The sequence below is a fragment of the Carassius gibelio genome, chromosome B17 (assembly GCF_023724105.1).
Source record: "Carassius gibelio isolate Cgi1373 ecotype wild population from Czech Republic chromosome B17, carGib1.2-hapl.c, whole genome shotgun sequence".
Classification (NCBI taxonomy): Eukaryota; Metazoa; Chordata; class Actinopteri; order Cypriniformes; family Cyprinidae; genus Carassius; species Carassius gibelio.
The window spans coordinates 21656764-21678616 of NC_068412.1; the positions used below are offsets into that span (position 1 = coordinate 21656764).

General features: G+C 36.4%; 3 protein-coding genes across 3 annotated transcripts in view; 2 read left to right on the forward strand and 1 right to left on the reverse strand.

Annotated features, from left to right (window-relative positions):
- Positions 1 to 5212: 5212 nt before the first annotated feature.
- On the reverse strand, positions 5213 to 9521 carry alkbh1 (alkB homolog 1, histone H2A dioxygenase). Its single transcript, XM_052581410.1, has 6 exons — positions 9222 to 9521; positions 8730 to 8838; positions 8333 to 8495; positions 7870 to 7960; positions 6377 to 6570; positions 5213 to 5735 (listed from the first exon to the last, which is right to left on the reverse strand). The coding sequence occupies exons 1-6, from the start codon at positions 9345 to 9347 to the stop codon at positions 5312 to 5314; spliced, it is 1107 nt and encodes a 368-aa protein (XP_052437370.1). The 5' UTR covers positions 9348 to 9521; the 3' UTR covers positions 5213 to 5311.
- A 16-nt stretch (positions 9522 to 9537) lies between these two features.
- On the forward strand, positions 9538 to 10455 carry LOC127976762 (SRA stem-loop-interacting RNA-binding protein, mitochondrial). The gene is made up of 4 exons (XM_052581412.1): positions 9538 to 9646; positions 9825 to 9883; positions 9975 to 10082; positions 10193 to 10455. Exons 1-4 carry the CDS (start codon positions 9574 to 9576, stop codon positions 10259 to 10261), a joined length of 309 nt encoding a protein of 102 aa, XP_052437372.1. The 5' UTR covers positions 9538 to 9573; the 3' UTR covers positions 10262 to 10455.
- Positions 10456 to 11687: 1232 nt separating this feature from the next.
- The window catches only part of adck1 (aarF domain containing kinase 1), a 98563-nt gene continuing 88397 nt past the window's right edge, over positions 11688 to 21853 (forward strand). The window contains exons 1-3 of the mRNA XM_052581084.1: positions 11688 to 11782; positions 12445 to 12584; positions 13179 to 13262. Coding sequence (XP_052437044.1) covers positions 12453 to 12584; positions 13179 to 13262 — 216 coding nt within the window. The 5' untranslated portion in view covers positions 11688 to 11782; positions 12445 to 12452. The remainder of the gene's footprint in view (positions 11783 to 12444; positions 12585 to 13178; positions 13263 to 21853) is intronic.

Below are 21853 nucleotides of genomic sequence, written 5' to 3' on the forward strand. Positions count from 1 at the left end.
AAACTGTATTTATGGCCCCCTCTGCCTCAGCACTCAGCTGCCCCTAAACTCACGGTTTATTCATCTTTGTACCTTGACATTATCATTGTGTTGTTTGGGGAGGCGGGAAATAAAAAAAGAGAAACATGTCTTGTAGCTACAGCCATCAGCGTCGCTCATGAGACAGCACAAGCGCGGAGCTCACAGAGTTACTCGGGCACGACTGGAGTTTGTGTGATGAGACAAAACCGTGAGACAACTCATCTGTCATTTCCCTCACAATCAAAGAGAAAGAAAAAAAACGAAAGAATCAAATCCACAGAATATACAGGCCATTGAATAGAGTGAACTTTGAAAGGTTTAAATCGTGTTGGAAAGTAGCACTCAGTGACATTTCAAGCACTCGGTTGAGTATGAGGTGTCTGAAAACTTAAACTGTTTATTTTACTTCTGTTTCAATTCATTTCTGTAAATTGCAAAAAAAAAGAAAGAAAGAAAAAAAGATATACACAAGCTTGTAGCCGAAAAAAAAAAAAAAACACGATATATATATATGTATTATGTATATAAAAATACAAAGACATTCAGTGTACAGTGCAGTGAAAAGGGTTGTCCCCTATTACATTATTAGATTTAGGGGTACAATTATTTTTTTCACATAGTGCCAGGCAGGTTTGGACAGCTTTTTTTTTCCTTAATAAATGAAATCACTATTTTAAATCTTCATTTTTTATTTACCTGGTTTTTTTCTTATTTATCTTTGTGTAATATTAAAACTTGTTTGATGATCTGAATCATTTGTGTGACAAATGAAAACGTAAATAACAGGATAACAATAACAACCCCTTACACCACTGTTAAAATCAGGACACATTTTCACCCATAAAACTATAAACCATCATACAAATTGACAGAACCATTTCAATTTTCATTGCCCTCTTAATTGAAGAATTTAAGTTTGAATGAATTGTGCATTCAGCATCTAATTCTACCACTAATGAATAGCTAATGAATAAACAGGCTGCATAGTGTTTCACTTTGTGGAATAGAATGACTAAAATCCCATCCATTTGATCAGACACTTGGTATTCCAGCGCAGTCGTTCCTGCCTAACCACAACGGTGAAATCTTGTCTCTGACCAGCTCACCTCACAGGACTCCAAGCAGATGTCCTAACAAGCTCTGGGTGCTCTTTAAACCACCAAGAAAGGGCAAAAGCTAAGCATGCTAATGGTGTGGAAACCCCACACCAGCAGTCAGTAAAGGGTAGACAAGATCACACACACATTGCAATCAATTTTTGAAGGTGAGAAGCTCAACAACTTCATTCCGATGAAAGGATAATATGAAATCAAGTTCAGAAGGAGTACAGGTCTGACCATTGTGCTCAGTGTTGATTTTGTTAAAATGATCGTGCATGGAGGCACTAGGGGGAGTGTTTTGCTAAGAGAATGAGCCACTGTCCTGCATCTCAATGCGACTGCTGCAGTAATTATTGGTAATGGAAGTGATTATAAAAATGACATGGCAAATGCAATTTTGCCCCAATTTGCAAAGCTAATGTTGCTTAATTAGCCCACAAAATGAGGGCTTTTGAAGGTAAAACCACATTTTCTCTTTGTCTTGAGGACAAATTGTTTTACTTGATACTAGCACCTAGAAAGATGTGAATGTGATTCTGTTGCCCCTAAAAAAAAAAGAAAAAAGAAGAGGACTGTTGTGGCACCACAAAGTAATACCAAGTCCCTTTTACCCACCATACCATCAAAAAAGTAAAACAAATTTAAATAGATAAATAAATAAACAAGTAAGTGTAAGTTCAGGACATGTTATGCGGACAAAATAGAAATAACAAAATAATAATAATAAAAACTATAAATACACATCCATTGTCTAATATTCATAAAATAGAAATATTTTATACAGCCTTGTATTATATACAAATGTGATATAAATATATTCATTTATATAGAAAATATAGAATATATATACTGTATACAGTTATCAACATCTGAAGTGGATCAAAACCTTTAATCAAATTTGTACTCAAACAAAAATAATACCCATTCTTGTCTTATGACAACTTGGATGAAAATGTTTTGATCCACTTCAAATGTTGACTACAGTATATAATAAGAATTAATTATATATATATATATATATATATATATATATATATATATATATATATATATATATATATATATATATATATAATATTTTAGGCTATATATTTTACACACACACATTTTTGTACAAAAAAATATTATATATATTAATATTTTCTATAATTTACATTTTTATTATAATTATATTTTCTATAGATTATTATAAATTTAAATACAAATATACATATACATATAATTTTACACATACCCACACATAGGCTACCTGCAAATTATTTGACCACACTCAACTGTATGCAACATCAAGAATTAACTTAAAGTTTCATATTTCTGCCATAGTTCACCCTGAAAGGGAAAATCTTCTACCGTCAATAGATAATTTTTTTATGCTAATGGAGTAGATTGTAATGTAATGCAATGCTTCATCTCCCTCGGTGACGGATGTGTGAGGTGACAGACTTTGCTTTAAATTTAGTGTTGCGTTAAAGTAACACACCACGCGCTCGTTCTTTCAGCTGATTTAAGACAGAGCCGTGGTGGATCGAGGGCCGATCGGTTCTCGCACTCCCACCAGTGACTGGTAATGACGGAGTAATGGGAAAACGGGAGGGCAACAACAGGACAGAAACACGGTGCCAGCAGGAAGAGCAGATAAAGTGGCACCAATAAAAATTATATGACTACATACATCATCCTGACAGCGTCTAATTTTATCTGAGATGGGCAGGGTCTTGCTTGCTTTGAATGAGTGTGGTACCTAGAAGCCGTTTGGCGTGCGTGAGGTGCTAGAAGAGGAAAACCTCCTCATCTTCACTAGCTGTTTCTACATACGGTACTTGATGCTTCTCCTGAGTTGTGGGCGTTTAATAGCATTTTACGTAATGTTATGTTCAATGTCCTTTTGACTTATTTTAGGAAACTTGAGAATTTCACTTAATGGGCACTCGTGGAACACGCAGCTTTAGCTAACGAGCAGGGATAAATTCAGTTTCAGAATTGAAATACATTCTCCTTTGACGTGATTATACAGGAACTTGGGTGAACCCAAAAATAGGATAATCACAATCACGTCTCAGCGGTAAGCGACATTTGATTTGGTTAACGGAGAAGTGTTTGTTTGTGTGGCTTTCTTAAAGGGCCGGTGTACCGCCACGTGAAAACCAATTACTTATTATTCCATGCTGCCTCCCGCAGTTATACAATAAGCAAAAACAGGAGGTAATTAATCCAGCGCTGTACTCACACAAGACAGTTCCGGGGTCTCAGAAGGACAGTTGGGTTAATATTAAAGGAATTCTGTTTATCGCTTTAAAGACCTGAAATAGACATGCAGGGCAAAACAGCAGGATGGTAAACACTGGTGTAAGCTACTTTCAGGGATTAATGAAAGATGTAGATCTATACTACCATTCTTAAGTTTAGGATCATTTTGAGAGAAGTTTTTATTTGACAAATACAGTAAAAACAGAAATACTGTGTAAAGACTGTAAGCCTAATTTATTCCTGTAATGCAAAGCTACATTTTCAGCAGTCATTGCCCCAGTCTTAAGTGTCACATGATTCTGTAGAATTGCTGTTTTGGTATTATTAATGCTGAAAACAATTGTGCTGTTTTGTAACATTATAAATATATATTTTACAAAATATAAATAGACTGTAAAATATCTTTACAATCATGTTTGATCTCAAAAGTCATTGATGAAAAAGAATAGCCAATTTCTAAAATTATATTAATTTATTTAAACGAAAAATCTAAGCAAAACCTTGCTGACCCCTAAATGTTTGATATATATTTACTTTTAATTCAATATTTTTAAGTTTAAGGATAAGACTTTATTACACTGATTTTTTTCTTGAAAGTATTATAAAAAAAAATAAGAATTTCAGTACCACAAAATATTTCGATTATTAACATCTCTTTTTGTATGGATCAAATAACCATAGTATGCTTTTATTCTTTTGGGAAATTGGGATAGGAACCATGATAATACAATGGTGTGCTTTTTAGTACCATGTAAATACTATGATACAGGAACCATAGCCCATAAATCCCAATAGTCTTATGTTGTTTTAGAAATTATACTATGGTGAAATCACCTTTATTTGGACATAGTGTGTTAATACCATAGTATATGAACCATACAACAGTATTTATTCTTGGTGTACGATAATATTGTACTCATTCAGTAGCCTATATACCCTTATGCCTAGTGTCTAGAGAGTTTGACTCCTAACCCTAGGGTTGTGGGTTCGAGTCTCGGGCCGGCAATACCACGACTGAGGTCCCCTCGAGCCACTGCATAAATGGCTGCCCAGTGCCTCTGGGTGTGTGTTCACGGTGTGTGTGTTTACTGCTGTGTTTGTGCACTTTCTGGGTCTGGGTCACCATACTTGGCTGTATGTCATGTCACTTTCATATACCAAAATACCATAGTATTACCATGTTTTCAGGAAAGTTCCATCATAACACCACCCACCACAGCCTCTGGATGTAGCAGACCAGGTGACAACTAACATCCCCCTTGACTGCACCTCGGTACCCAAAGACAGACCGATAAACGCTGCCTAGCATTTGTTTTTACAGCATGTAAAAGACCAGAAACATTAATCTTACAAATCTCAGATGTAGACATGAACTTTTGATAGCGTTTCACAGGAGGCAGACGCAGTGGCAGAAATGTTACATCACCATGGTAATGCCGGCCCCAGTGTTTTCAGTTACAATGGCAGTGTCAACCTGGGTCCCTCGGGGAACTTGTCACAGGCAATCTCACACTGGCTTTGACATGTCGTGACACCGCTTGACCAGATTAAAAAGATTATACGCCGTCTCCCTGGTTTTCCTCTGAAGGTCAGCTCTGTTTAGTGTTACAGCCCTGAGTGAGCAAACATGGCAACCAGCCTTAAATCAACAGACCTGCGCCTGGCACACTGTCACAGACCGGACTGAATGTTACCGCCATTCTGTAGACTGAGAAGTATTGTGTGTGAAGCTGGTCATGACAGGGTAAAATTTAGAACTACGCTTTAAGCTGAGTTGACTTGACGCATAAGTGATTGCGTTTTTGCAACACCTGCTCTGGAACAAAGAGTCATTATAAGGGAAGTGATCACAATAATGCATTTATTTGTAGTTATATGTACAATTGTTTATACCAGGTGCATCTTACATAAATAAAATTTGGATGACATTCAAAACAGGCACGTTAGGTGTCATGCTCATAGCCTGATTCGCTTTTCCTCTTCTTATTTTTTTGAGTTCCTTCCTCTGATTTCTCACAGCTGTCCATTGACAAATGTGATGCCTGTGAACTTGGAAAGGTCTGACCAGAAGCAAGTACTTGTCGAACGGTCACATTTACCCGAGACGTCTGCAAGTACCAGGAGCAAACATCCCAATCCTCTTCTGACACGCTTTGGATGATGTCATGGTCCTCCGTCTCTAGTCTCTGGCCCAGGCAGGGTGGCAGCATGTCTCCAGCGGGGTTGGGGACGATGCAGGGTACGGCATGATACAGTAGGCGACTGGGTCCTGACATCACCATTACATCACCACTGTTCATGAACATGGCTGTGGGCCGGTCTTCCCTCTTAGTCCCGCCCAACAGGAAAACAGCAGTCTGCCCAAAACTAACATCAAAGGGCAAAATGATACTTATGCTGTATGGAAAAGATGTTACATGCACTTTAGTTTTTAAGTAACATTAGACATTGACAATCTCTGTATCTCCATTCACCAATGCAGCCTTCGAGTTTCGTCAGAAAGATTGTATTAATGCACAATGACATCACTATCATGTTATAATGACCATTATTTTCTGGGAATCGCTATTCAAACACTACAAATAATTGGTATGAATTAAACTGTGGTGTCAATATTCACAGACATTCAGAATTTATTATATATATATAAATATATATATACACATACATATATATATATATATATATATATATATATATATATATATATATATATATATATTATTCTGATGAATAGAAAGTTCAAAGGAAAAGCATTTATATTGCTGCTTTTGATCAAAATAATGCATACTTTCTGAAAAAAACAATTAATTTATTCTAAAAAAAAATCTTTGACTGCAAACATTTGAATGGTGGCATAACGCAAATTTTTCTTCTTCAGAGTGATGTACTAGTTCTAAGCTTTTTGTCTTAATATGAACTGTAATCAATCCCATGATTTCCACACTCATAAGTATTAATATAAGTCGGTAAATGGAGTTCAAATTTGAGCAATATATATTCCTCACCTGAAAGACAACAAAGGTCGGGTATGGTCGAGCTCTGATTCGTCAACATGGATTCCAAGCGAGGAATCAGATCGGTAGTAGTTGAGAATGCCCGCCTCTGCATTGAAACCAGGAAAGCCACAGGCTGCTGCCACTTTATGAGAAAGCGAGTGAAGTTCCTTGGGGAAGGGAGTGTAGTGGTCTGGAGAGTAAGTCTGCAGAACGAAAGTACGGCATAATTGAATGTTTCATACAATGGAGTTAATGATATTTTATTATAGGAGTAAGTCTTTTATTTTAGGTAGTCATTTAGCAGTGGCTTTTATTCAAAGTGACTTACAGTACGGGTAATCTAGGGTTAAATTCCTTGCTCAAGGGCACAAAAGCTAATCTAGATCAATACACAGTAGGCCATACAACCCTGATGTATGGAAGCTTATTTATGAAACAGAATTTAAAAAATACATTACTTTCTCTTTATATTTCACATTTCAGATTTTTTTCAACAATAAACTCAGAATATTGAGAAGAAATGTCTGAACTATGAGATATAAACTAAAAAAAAAAAAAGTTACTGTTTATTCCACTGCATAAATAAGTTTAATGCCCTTTAAAAATAACATTTTTAAATAACATCATGATTGACATAATTGTTAAAAGAGCTTTTGCAGCGTTCTTTGGCTTCTGTGGCTTTCGCAGTGGTCACTGACAGCAGTTATGTACGAAAGTGTAATCAATGGACAATCATATGAACACAAGCCTCTCCAAAGAGCTGAATTAGCGGCTTACACGTCTGATCTGAGTGGGGTGAATGCCTCAGCCTTCAGTTCTACTTAAAGGGAAAAGGAAAGAGTGTCTGCTTAAAATTCACCGATTGCCGTCAGACATTCGGTGGTGTCAAACTAGCATCAAAGCTAATGAATCCGGTGTGCACCTCCTGACTGATTTAATAGGACAGAAGACTAAACACTTTTATGTAATTAGCATATAAACGAGACAGGCAGACATCAGGCCTGTACAATTAGAGATGAAATGTCCTGAAAAGTTCAAATAATGCCAATAAGATCCAGGACTATGTTTTCTCCCTACCTTTCTCTCTCCAGGATAAACAGTAAATTAATAAATAAAAAAAGACATGCATTAAAAATAAGTAAATATACTAACAATAATAATTTAATAAAAGTATGATAACAGTATAACTGGTATTTGGTAATGTTTAGTCTAACTATAAAACTGTACACTACCCTTAAAATGTCTTTTTTTTTTCATGTTTTATGCCGACCAAGGCTATTTTTATTTGATAGAAATGTTCTTCAGTGTCATGATCCATCAGAAAACATTCCAATATGCTTATTTTGGAAACGGTGACACATTTTTACAGGATTCTTTAACTTCATTGTTACATGGTTGTACTTACTGATAATGTGACATAAATAAAATAAAATGAAATGAAATGTAATTTTAGACGTACAGCTAAAGCATGTAAAAAGCTCATAAGAGAGTTCATGTCGTACCTTGGAGTTCCAATCATAGTGGTAACCCAGTGTTACCCAGCGCAGTTTTTCTAGCAGAGTTTTGGGCTCTCTTTTCCCACAGCCTTTCTTCCTGGAATAATGCACAGACTCATTCAGATAAGGAACAGTGTGAGATGGATCAGGTGTAGTGCAGGACCACAAACCATTAACACAAATGTTTTGAGATAAAGAGGATCTAACAAACTGCAAATGCTCAAATCTACCATCTAGGTCCCAGTAAAATTACAACAGACCTAGCCACAAGGAAAACATCTAACAGGGATGGAAAATGCTCAAGACACTCAAAATACACACACACACACACACACACACACACACACATATATATAAATATACATGTTTTATTCTAAAAAAAATTTTTTTTTTAAATGCATAAATGCACAGAAATAATACGCAATAAAATTATATTCTACTAAGTTGCCAATGCAAGGCAGAAACTTACCGAATAATATCTATACTTTTTTCCCAGATGTTTTCAGTCTCCACAGGTGACATATGCATATCCAGGTTACACACGTTGGGTTTCTGTGGATACATCTTCAAACACTGCTTTACCCAGTACTGCTGAGAACCCGGCAGGAATGGATTGGATATAAAGATAAACCCTGCATTCCAACAGACAATATAATTAATTTAACCTCATCAAAAGGAAAAATGAAAACCAGGAAGATTCCCATACCAACATGTCAAGTAGCAACATGTTTTATACAGTGTTCTGTGTTTCCATATAGTGACAGAATCACTTAGAATATCAATTAAATCAATATAATTCTGTACATTCTGGAGAACATACAGATTGTTTCTTATTTGAAACTGTCACCAGCCTATCTAAACCAAACCTGGATATCCATGAAGACCAAATGCCCTCCAGTCTTTTACCGGCTGAAGACCAGCTTTGGAAACATCTTCCCCGCTTACAGAAGTGGAGTTAAGTTCACAGGCAAACACCTAGCAAAGCAGACAATTTTGATGACTAAAGGCCAAAACTGAATTTGTGCCGAGTTCTGTATGCATCTAATATTACATTTGATACTAGAATTATCAAATAACCATAGTTCACAGCCAAATTAGTTAAATCTAAGTAATAAAATATTATACCAACGGGTAAAAAATAACAATAATATACACAGTTAAGTAAAGAGTCAAAAAACACGATTATGGCAATATTCATCTGGTTTAATAATTACTGCACATATATTGGTTAATAAATACAGCTAATCAAATGTTCTAATAACTGATTCATATCAATAATAATGCTATACATTTTAGGAAAGACTTAGCATCATAAAGTTAACGAATACGGAAATATTCGTCAAAACTGAATGACTTGCCTTGTCATTAAAAGGTTTGGAGAAATTAAGCACGTCACTGAAGTCTGGAGGAGGACTTCTCCTCTTGTAAAACTTGAACAATTTTCTAAAAGCATCTTCTCCATGCTCCACCATGGAGGCTGCCATCTTTGCAGTGATCTTGTGACCTTTCTACTTCTGACGTCAACGTAACCAATCTTCGATTTGATTTAGACATATTTATTATATAATGCAAACACAATAAAAATTATGAACATAAAATGTATCGTAATACACTATTTCAAGTTTGTAAATTGCACGGATTAATGGATTAAATTTTTTCTTCCGGTCACGTGGTCGGGGTCACCGCTTCATTCATTCGCAAGGACGAAACATGGCGGCGACAGCAGCAAGCAAGAAGGTGTTTGAAGTGTTTGTGTCAAAAGTACCATGGACCGTCGCAACGAGTGAGTAAAGGATGTCGTTTAATCAATGATTTCACATCAGATTAAATTAACATTAAGCATGCAAGTAAATTAAATGTCATTATCATTATCCTTAACTCCGAAGCATCTTTAGTATGGAATATAATGGTTTGCATGTACAACAAACAATTGTCTAATGTGTGTTATTGCACGGTTTCAGGGGAAATTAAAGAATATTTTGGGCAGTTTGGCCAGGTGAAGAAATGTCTACTGCCATTTGTAAGTATAAGGTCCTCGAATGCACTAAGATATAATGTTTCATCTTGTTAAAAGGCTGTAGTGCTGATATGATTTCTGTCTTGTATAACAGGATAAAGAGACTGGTTTTCATAGGGGCTTTTGCTGGATAGGGTTCACTACAGAGGAAGGACTGCAGAATGCAATACAAAAGGATCCTCACATCATTGAAGGTGCAAAGGTGAGTGTCTATTTGGGAACTACATGAAGAAGCCATAGATGTCTCTGGTAGAGCTTTTATTTTGGACATCTGCATCGAAAATATCATTTTCTATTTTTCTTTTAATGCAGCTTCAGGTCCAAAAAAACAGAAAGCCGTTTTATGGAAGAAAATCAAACAAAGAAGCAGAAGACATCTGAAGAAGACGTCAGAAATGATCTGATTTAAAGCATCAAAATGTCTTCAGTAACACAGAATTGTATTTATTGCAGATGTGTCTTCACTGGGCTTATCTGTTTTTCAGAAGCCAAAATATAATGAGTGTTTATTGTCATTGTATTGTCCGGTGCTTTTTTGTCTTATAAAACATTTATAAAGCATTTTTTTGTATGTACTAGAGCATTTTGACTTTTACAAAAAGAATTTTTTCAGGAACATTTTTGTTATAATGGGGGAAAGCCTCCTCACATCCTGAATGCAATCAATAGTTTAAAATGATCTAAATTAAAAAATATCAGTATTCTGTGGAGGCCTAAGACCATAAAATGTTTGTCCAATCATTGCATTCGGTCCACATGCAATGATGGGATGTCCTACCAGTCTGTCAACATGTATATTATTATTTGCGCAGCCAGTGGCAACAGTTTGAGGCACAGCTGATGTAATGGGACGGGCAAGAAGGTGTTTATTGTCTGGTTTGTAAAAAGAAATTAAACATTTTTTTGAAGTACAAGCTAAATCTGAAGGGGTTACGTGACCCACCACTAAATCCACAAAAGAAGAAAAATCAAAGACTTGCCAAAATACACATAGAGACAGACAATGGAGTACAACGAGGGAACATTGGCTGAGTCTTTACAAAATGGAAGAATCTGATAAAATTCATCTATTTGGCTTTGACCTATATATAATTTGTGGAGTTTCTTCTCCACGGGTAAGCTAATCTTCAAGTATTCTTAATATGTTGGACTTTTTATTTAAAATAAACTGCTTTTACTTTAATAGACCCGTAAGAGCTATTATTTTACATGTAATAGAAGAGTGATAACTGTTTTATGTAAAGCTTAAGTTATGCAAATGCATGAAATGTTTAATCAGCGTTGTTAATTTATTTAGAGGTTTTTCAAGGCTGCATCTAGTAGGACATTGCTAATGTTCCGGTCACATTATCTGTCCGAGCTCATGTCATCTTAAATCTTGTCACGTTCCATCATTACCCTGTCTTCTTCACCTGAAAGAAACCGCGTACGCCTATATTATGTTTTGAAATATATCTTTCCTGAGATTCTCTGTTAGAAGAATGTGTTTGAAATAATTTTGCGTTTTATTGCTGTGAACATCTGCTGAGTTATATAATTTGATTAAAAATGGGATATGGTCATTAATTTTGTTAATTTAATCTTGTGGTACTTATCTGAAAATTTTAAAATTAACTTTCAATCATGAGAATGTATTTGTGTAGTAAAATAAATCACAGCAGTTTTGGTTTCTCACACGCTTGAAAATAGATTCATATCTTATAATATTTAATAATTAAGGTTGATTATATTTTTTAATGGCAAAGATAGGCATTTTTCAACTGTTGTCTTAATATAATCGTAAACTACAATGACCATGATGCATTGCGCGCCACGTACGTTGCGTTGTCAACAGGGACGCCAGAGTTGAAAGGTCACAAAGCGACGACACCGGTTAGTGGATGACAGCGTGAGTCAATGAAGGTACAGTAAATCAATCAGGTTATTGTGATTCTCTGACAATACACCTACGACCACAGTTATTAACTCAGACAACATGCAATAAAACGGTGGTGGTTATTTTGTTATACTCTCTCTGTGTGTTACGCAAGTGCTTGTGTAACGAACGTTATTTGCGACCAGCTGACCGCGTCTTTTTCACTACGCGACTGATGTTATGAATGAAACGGGTTCACTCGTGCTTCGATTTCCTTTGTTAAAATGTGTAGTGGTGATGTTTCATTCATAAAATTGATAAATAATGTAATATTTCTTTAATTGTGTAATCCGGTTCATTTATTAGTTTTAATGGTCATCTCACATGGTCAAAACCAATGACGCAACAACCTTGGTGTCACGCCCATTCTTTGCCAACAGCAAATTTAATAACACTGTATAAGTGATTACTCTGTGTTGATTACTATGTATTATTTTTTAAAATAATTGTATAAAATAGTTAATGATTTAATTGATATTTGCAAACTTAATCTAAAATAGGAGAAATTAATCAAAGTCTAAGCTTGATTTTAAAGGGTTTGTTGTTGTTGTTGTTGTTTTTTAATAATTTGGCTGATGTTTTGAATATACAGTACTTACTACAGAGGCAGCTACGAAGTGATGATGGTGATGGATCTCTGTTTTTACAGCTCCTCACATGGCTGTTCGACTGCTGAAGGTGTCTTCTGTAGCCACTGCAGTGTTCGCATCATCAGGTTTCTACTTGTACAGCAAAAATGTGGACTTCAATGATCTCAGCATCGTCAGATTTGGGAGGGCAGCTGCAACAGTAAATATGATTTTTTTTTTCTTGAATTCATTAAAGTTTTAATCCATTTGAAAAATAATTACTTTATATTAAATAATTAAATATAAATTTAATATTAAATATTTGTAAAATATTATTATATTAAATTTATAGTTATAGTTATTATAGTTTAAATGCGTGTGCAAATATTTATTCACAGTTTTCTTCTTTTTCTTTGGAATGTACCATGGTAAAACCTTTGTATCTTTTGCAGTTCTTTGAAAGTACCATGTTAATTCCATAGTAAATAAACATGGTAATCATTTAGTACCATATTACTGAAATCATATTTAAATAAGATTTTACCATCTGATATATCACTTTAACATGCTACACACTTTTATTTACTTTTAAGAGTATTTTTTTAACGTTTTTATTTGCACAGTATTTTAGAGTCTTGCATTGACAGTTTGAACTGACCTTTTTAATCAATTATTTATTTTTTTATTAATTAATGTTTTAATAATAATTTTGAATAAATTGAGTATTTTTAAATGATTGTTCTATCTCTATTCTCTATTCTGCATATCTTTATTCATATTTTTTTTTCTTTGTCTCTGAAATGAATGTTTTCAGACGGCTGTCATCAGTTATGACTACCTCACCACTCTCAGAGATGTACAGTATGGGACAGAAGAGTACTGGGCTGTCAAATCAAAGGTACATTTTTTTTGTCTCAATGGTGATAGCTTATATCCTGGAATATCTGCTGTGTGGACATTTTTATTTTTTATTTCATTTATTTTGGGCTTCTGCACTTCTTTTAAAGGAAGGTGGAGTGTAGCCAGAAAAGTAGGGGTCCCTGGGCTCTGACATAGAAATTTTTCTTGAAAATCTTAATTTCAAGAAAGGTATATTGTGGTCCTGTAAAATAATTTTCATAGAGATGAATGAGCACTTCTGCCATAGAGTGCATTAAATATGTGCTGCTTCTGTCAGCCGCATAGTTTGCTACCAATAGGTCCAGAAAAGGCCTGTACAATCATAAATGGGTATTTTATATATATATATATATATATATATATATATATATGTATGTATGTATGTATATATATATATGTGGGTATATAATGACATTGATTTTTACTTCTGCATTTTGCGTGTGTTTATGTAATCTTAAATTACATGCACTTTGATCAGCAATTGTATTTTATTAAATGTCATCCAAGCCAACACATTACTCAAAGTAATATGATGGCATGTAAGTCAATAATCAACATGCAATCTCATTATTGATGCATTGATCAGGCTTTCAAAACATCTTAAAACACCCTAAACAATCTGCTTTGCTGTTTGTAGGATCATAGCTGCAAATGGCAGGCAATAATTCTTGTGCCATCTCTACCCCTGTGTATAAAGGCCATTTGAACAGCTCCGTCAGGTACAGTTAAACAGCTGGAGCAGGGAAAGGTTGCAGTCTCTCACCTGTGTGTGTGTGAGTCTGAGCGCTGATGGCAGCCGCTGGAGGGAAGCGCTGAACCCTGAAGAGCAGGGTCCGAGCCAGATGCACTCTCTGCATTGCCCGGGTGCAGAGGATAGGGTGCTGTTCTCTTTCCCCCTCGGGGCCCGCAGTCAAGCCTGGCTACACACGCTGATTAGAATTAATGCAGGCCCTTGATTTAATATAGAGGAGAGATTTGGCTTCTAATTATTCTCTCACTAGGCGATTCAGTTCAGTGGGCTCAGGTTGTTTTCGGATCATTCTTGCTTTGATTTTTCCCAGTTACTGTTTTTCTGCATTCTGGACATTTGTACAAATTAACAGGTTTAAAAGTCTTTTAAACAGTGAGTGGACACCTAAACAGCTTTGTTTTTTGGGGAGTGTTTAATCTACTGTGATATTACCATGTTTTCTGGACATGATGCTATACCATGTTGTTGTGCACATTTACCATAGCACAGTATTAGCAAAACTATTGTATATTTTGCAGTACCTTGGTGTACCATGACAAAACCATAGTAATTAAATATTGTAATCATTTAGTGGCAAAGTATTTATTTCAATTATTTAATATAACAGTTACACTTCATTTTAAGCTGTCCTTTCTTTGTTAGAGTGACTCCTAACCCTAAGGTTGTGGGTTCGAGTCTCGGTCTGGCAACACCACGACTGAGGTGCCTTTGAGCAAGGCACCGAACCCCCAACTGCTCCCCGGGTGCCGCAGCATAAATGGCTGCCTACTGCTCCGGGTGTGTGTTCACGGTGTGTGTGTGTTCACTTTGGATGGGTTAAATGCAGAGCATGAATTCTGAGTGAGTATGGGTCACCATACTTGGCTGTATGTCACGTCACGTCACTTAAAATAAAGTGTAATCACTGTAATGTGGTACACAATAACACTTTTAATTATACATTTTAATAATTGTGGAGTGCTGATTCAAACACAGTTTGAACTGATTTGAAATTGTTCAAACCTTTACTTTCCCCTGCACTTTACTTTGTAAGCTATCAGACAGATAGCTTGTTATTTGTATTAATAAATACCAGCAACATTTCAATGCATAAGCTCATAATCATGTTGCAGGTAGTTGAATCATCAGTGTCTCAGTGTTTAGTGCATCAAGGTCCAAGGTTCATGTTCATAATATACTAATTCAAATTACTGGGAACTAGAAAGTTGAATTAATTTTTGGGAGGCGGTGGATGTTTAGCAGAAAGACGAGCATGTCTCATTGCTCCATGAGAACAGTGCAAGGGATCATGGGGGAGCTCCCAGGTGTTGCGGCTCTGTAATGGCCACAGCGTGTGACTCATGTAATGAGGGGCGTTCCACGCAGTTACCCGTGCCTCTGCTCTCTGCAGACCAGACCACCTGCTCCTTGTGCCTACCAAGTGCTTTCCATCTCAGCCATTAAATCACTACTCACTTTTGTGTGACGTAATGATTGCTGAGATTCTAGACAGTTTTACTTTTTGCACGTTATACTAACCCAGGGGTAAGCAAGTTCGGTCCTAGGGAGCCGCAGTCCTGCAGAGTTCAGCTTCAACCCTAATCAAACACACCTGAACAAGCTCATTAACGTCTTCAGGATTACTAAGGCTACAGGTTGGTAAAGGGTTTTTTTCAGGGTTGGAGCTGAACTCTGCAGGACTGCGGCTCTCTAGGACCGAACTTGCCTACCCCTGTACTAACCACATCAACACGATTGTTACAGCTGAAATTTTTTAATAAATCGTTTTTATTCAGCAAGGACACATTCAACTGATCAACACAACTGTTTTCAAGATTCATAATCAGAAGAAATGCTTCTTTAGCACCAAATCAGTAACTTAGAACAATGATTATTTCCCTATCATTGAATTCAAGCCTATATGCTGACAGTCTGCACCAATTAGTTTGGTCTGTTAAATAAAATGCGCTTTGACCGTTGAGTCCATGAGCTATTGTCTTCTACTCTAAATATCACAGTTTGGCTTATCCAGTCTAAGACTTATAGATCTGACATTCCCATGCTTCTTACGTCATATAATCTTTGCTGTTGGATATTGCATTATATTCACATGCATTTCCCCATTTCTCCCACTGTGCTGACACATAATTAGCAGTCAAAGGTGACAAAATGGACTACTTAGAACGAGTTCCTGGGGAGCGAGAAATCACTGGGTCCACAGTTGGTGTTTCTTAAATAGATGCTTTTGGCCCTTTTAACCCACAGCTGATGTCTCCTGATAATGTATTCTATGAATAGTAAGGAAAAACACTTTTCCCCCTGCAATGTCAGTGTGGCTCTATTGAAAGGAGCCCAGCAGTGAGAGATTACATCTGTTATCTGCTTTTGGAAAGACCACCGGAGAACATCGGTGGCACCCAAACTCCAGCCTGCAGTGCCTTGCCTGATTTGTTTCACCTTAGAAATAATTTTTAGTTGCAGATGCAGATGCCATTTACATTTTCTTTCTTTTTGGAGTAGAGTAACCATTTGAAGATTTGGTACATGTACGCGGTTCATTAAAACTTAATTTAAAACAAATTAAAGTTGCATTTGATAATTTGTTACAGCTGACAAATGTTTTTAATGATAGACATTAATTCAGTCAATAAATGTTAGGTATAAATCCATGCTGACAAGCAGAGAGGAGTTTCTCTGCATTATTTCATCATTTTATTTGTCTCATACAATGTTGCATTGCATGCAATTTCTTAATTTAAGTTATTTTAACATTTAATATTTATATTGTATATAATGTATTATATTTATAATTATATTTATTAAGTAAAGTAACAGATTAACTCAATTATAAATTAAATGTAATGTTTTTATTATTATTATTATTATTATTATAAATATTTATTTACACTTTGCCGTTGTAGTTTAAAATGACTACCAGCAGCAGTTATACCTAAACCATTTACATTTAGTCATTTAGCATGCAGAGTGATTTTGTGTCTCTTTGGGATGGCACCATGAGGCGTCGTTCATTTGCATAAAGCAAGCTTCTGTGGGGCGTGTATGTCTGAACTAGCAAGTTTAGGTAAAGCACAAAAATTTAGGTGAATCTGGAAACTAGATTTTTCCAGATCCCCCCCCCCCAGTCTCTCAAAAACTATCATGTAGAAACTGCAGGATATCGCATCGAGACAAGCTGCTCTCTGGCCTGCTTTGATTACGGCACATGGATGCCTGCAGTTTTAGACGACAACACCGGTGGCATGCAGAGCTCTAGCGATGCTGAATAATGCATGCACTCTAAGTCGGAGGGCAGGTGTACCAGGCGCTGCCGCTGTCAGACGGGCATCGGAGCACAAACGGAGGTAATCTGTTTTCCCTGATGCTGAGAGGCTCTGCTGTAAAATGCACTTTTTCTACCCACTGCTCAGAAAATAGTCTAGCTGTATGATCTCCCACCCTGTGTGGGGTCTTCGTTGAGGAGAGGATATGTGTCCCATCTTGGCTGACCGATTACCCTCCGAACATTCTGAGGAGATGATGTGAATCATTGTGTGAATATCACAGATATAAAGTGTTGAAATGTGTCAGAATCTGCTGAGTCAGAATGAGTGGTCCTAAACTGTTGGGTCAGGACCCATTTTTGAAAAAAAAAAAACTATGCTAAAAGTAATTATTAAAATGCAGTTAAAAACATTTGTGCTTGAAATAGCCATTTCATTTTTAATTTATAAGTTGATTTGCGGTCTACTTAAGATAGGACAATATGAACAGAAAGCTACAGTACAAAAATCTGCAAAGATGCATTGCTGATTTTTTCATTTCTTTTTTCCCCCCTATATTTTCAAACTACATTTTTGGTCAACTAACATCAGTTAAATCAGTGAAGTCAGTTATTTCTGTTATCAGCATTGTGTTGGTACTGAGCATGTGCATATAGTGTTGACTTTTATTATTACGTATTTAATTAGTAAATTATATGTATATATTTTTTGCTCTTTTATTGAGGCCCTAGTTAAGGTACTATGGCCTTTTTAATATCATAGCCAGATGTTCAAACTAGATTTTTTTTAGTGGTCTGTTTGGCAACAGGTGGAACACTGCCCTAAACCTGCTGTTAAGGTATCCACCTTTACAGCATTTCCCCCCATTTTTCACTTATATAAGGACGACTGAGCATCATCCTCTATTCCCCAGGGAGTTTGTCTGAGCAATAGTATGAAGTTACTGTTTGTTTACAGGTTCATTTTTTGTTGTTGTTGGTGTTTTGTTTGCGTATGTGCATTTTTGTACATTTGTTTACGTTTGTGAATAAGTGTGATCGTTTGCAGAGGTCTCAAAGTCCTTCACAAGACCTCACAGAGCATTTGCACAGCAGATTAGACTTCAGCGAGGGCTTATTCCACACGACTTCCCCCAGAGAAGCCGAAACTTCCTCCTCATGACCCTCCTGCTGAAGCAGATCGCTACCGGGGTCTGAGACTGATTACAGGTTTAGAGCAGCAATAACTCACGGAAGCAGAAGGGACATCAGTGGAGATTCTCTCTCATTGTCATCTTTTTTTATCTTGGCTAAAGACTACATTGATAAGGTAACTGTGATTTTTAGTTCTCAAACCCGATCTCCAGCTGGCCCCGGGGGTCCAGTTACTCACAAAAAGCAGGATTATGGGGGTCTGCTTTGGGTCGGACTCTAGGATCTTTCCTTGAACGTTAAAAACAAACAAACCCCGCAGTGGCACCCTGTTGATGTAGCTGAGACTTCCTGACCGGGTGAGCAACAAGAAAGGGGATTGACAGTAATCTGATTGTGGGAAAAATGGAATTTGGATTGGCTCATTCTTTTAAGGGAAAAGACTCACTTGTTGATGTGAGAAAGCACTCTTTTCCTACTTCCCTTCTTTTCACTTTCACTGTAGAACCGTTCCCTTCCTCCTTGTCTAAATGATTAATCTGTTCCTCACACAGGTTGTTGTTCCAAGTAAGTCAGCATCTTGGCTTGTAGTATTGGAGAGAAAAACAAGCCTGGAGTGTTTGTTGGCAGAGACCTTAACAAAATCAAAAGCACCCACTCTAACAGAATGCGGCCGAGGTGCTATAATAATAATGTTTTTCTTTTCCTGAAGGAGTGAACTGTTTACGGCGAGTCCATAAATGTGCACCTCTATAACCAAACTGTTTTATGCGGCATGTGTGTTTAGACTCGCAACCCTATTGATGTGGCCACCTGTTATGCCACATTCTAACCCACGAGTCTCTCTGCTCTGCCACCAACTTAGACTATCATGTTTATTGCGATGATGTAATAGATCACAGGCGTGTAAGAAAGCACGATCATACGGGGGGGTGGTAATGAAATGCTGGCCGTATCACTGGGTGATTAATGTGCAGGTGCTCGCTGAAGGTCATCTGAGATTTTCGAGATTTTTGAGGCGTGCTCTTAGACGTCTAATTTATCATCATTTTTTAGGTTGCACCGATACTGTATTTTCATTGCAGCCAGGAAGACGGGCTGCTATGGACATGCAAATGAGCCAGGGTTTGAAGTTAGCATAAAATTGATTTTGTGAACATCATTGGTCTTGATTTTCTCTATGATTCAGCTTGAAATTGCGGCTTGGAGTTCCATCGACTTGGTTAGTTGTCATTAAAGGTCACTTGAGGATGGGAAGACCCCTTTCCATGCTTGATGCATTCAAATAATAAATCAACGGCATCTCCCATTTGTCGCAAACATTTACATCAGACGAAAGTAGTAACAAGGGGTTTTAGGCATTTACTTTCTAAAACTGTTTATAATTATCTTGCGAAGTGCAACAGGTGCCATTTATCATCTCCAGATCTGAACTAATGAAATTACTTTTGGGAAATAGAGTGAAAATTAAGGACGCAGAAGTGGATTGCACACATGGAGGAACAATGCTGTGCTCATCAGTTCATAGGTTTGCTGCAGCCGGGAAAACTGAACATATGGAAGAGCCATATATTCATTTCCCTAGCTCTGAGTGAAAACCCCAGGTTGCTGTCGCCTTTCAGGAACTTTGTTTCTGCCCTTATGAAAGTCAGAAGGACTAGTAAGTTTGGAAACTGCTGACTGGAATAAATGTACTGTTGATGCAATTGTTAACACTATATTAACACCTAGCTTGTCTTCGCTTTAACCTTGAAAATGTAAGATGTCAAAGAAATATAATGTGCAGTCCTAGAAGTTCTATTTCTCCACATGGTCGGTTCATCCACATCTTATATATCTATTAGTGCTGGGCAAACGATAATTTTTTTTAATCTTGATTGATTTTTTTTTTTTTACTATTAATCGCGATTAATCACATTGTTATGCACAAAATTCAATAATAATTTATAAGTACTGCTATATGAACAAAAGTGCAACAACATTTTGTTTGCCAACAGTTTAAATAAACAAATAAGGTGCTTTTTTATAGCAGTATTCCTCTTACATACTAGCAGTAAAAATATTTCTTGTTAATCTGAATTTATAACATGAATGTAATCAAATTAAATGTAAAACCAAAGCTATTTGCCAGTGCCAGGGCATTAACGTTTTTACATAAACTATTTTATAGTTTATAGAAAAACAAGTTATGCTCAGAGTCCAGAGCCTCGATCATAACACTATAACAGTTACCTTCATATTGAGACCTGCATTATCGCGAGATCCAGCGCAACATAGTGCGACGTGGGACAACAATTGATGGGAAAGTGCAGATGCAGGGTTCGGAAGATTAAGGGTGTACGTACTCACACTAGGCAGTCTTAACCGTGCCTGATACTTGTTTGACCCCGAAAGCATGCACTCAAAAAAATGTACTTTCACCTTTGCCAATTTTACTTAATCCGTTCATGTTATTATTACTTAAAAAATTATTTAACAATGTGAACTTGATTTAATCTAGTTCATTCAGCAAAAAAGTGTGTATTGTCACCTTTACTTAATAATTATTTGTTCAGCCAACATAACATTGTTGCGTAAAAGTAACAGATTAATGAAACCAACACAGACTTGCATTTCATTGGCTGAGCATTTCTGCAGTGTATTATGGGTAATTGTTATTCTGTCACCCTCTTGGAGAAGTGTAGCACCATTAGATAGGTAGATGAGTAATACAACAAAATAGCAATGAAGTTGTTCTAGGAAGTATTAGAACAAAACAAACAAACAAACAAAGAAACAAACAGTTTGTAATGTTGCTTTGTGTTTCAAATATGTTTGTGATATAATTGATAAGCTGTAATTATAGAAAGGTCTGAATGTAGAGTAATATTAATATGCTGCTCATAATCCTAATGCAAGGGGGTAGCATTTCTAAAATGGCATTATTAAAATTTTATGTCATCATTATTTAACATTTTCTAGTACAATTAACTCAATTGTTGTTTGTTGACTCTATTAAGGTTTGTTAAGTTTACTTAAACTTATTTTGTAAAATGAACTTAATTATTAAAAACATTGTCCAAAACATTGCAAATTAGTTGGGCTGATACTATTAAATTAAGCTTTGCCCAACCATAGTAAATAAGTTGAATCAACCTTAATAAATTAAGTTGACCCAACGCAAGTACATTAAATTGGAGTAACAGAATTGCATAATGCTGAAATAAAGCAAATTAATCATGTGGAAATCCTTTCCATGATTTTTTTATGTTCGTTCAAAGTTATTTTTTTTGAGTGTGGTTCGTTTGACTAGTGTGATCGCTTGCTGCCGCGCTCGGGAACGGTTCGTTTAGCCGTCCCTGGCTAAGTTGGAAGAGTTTGGCCAGAGAGCGGTTGAATTGGGTTGCGTGATTGCATGAACCTTTCTGAGCGGCAGAAGTGATAGATCTGTAAAGCAATATATTGTGAG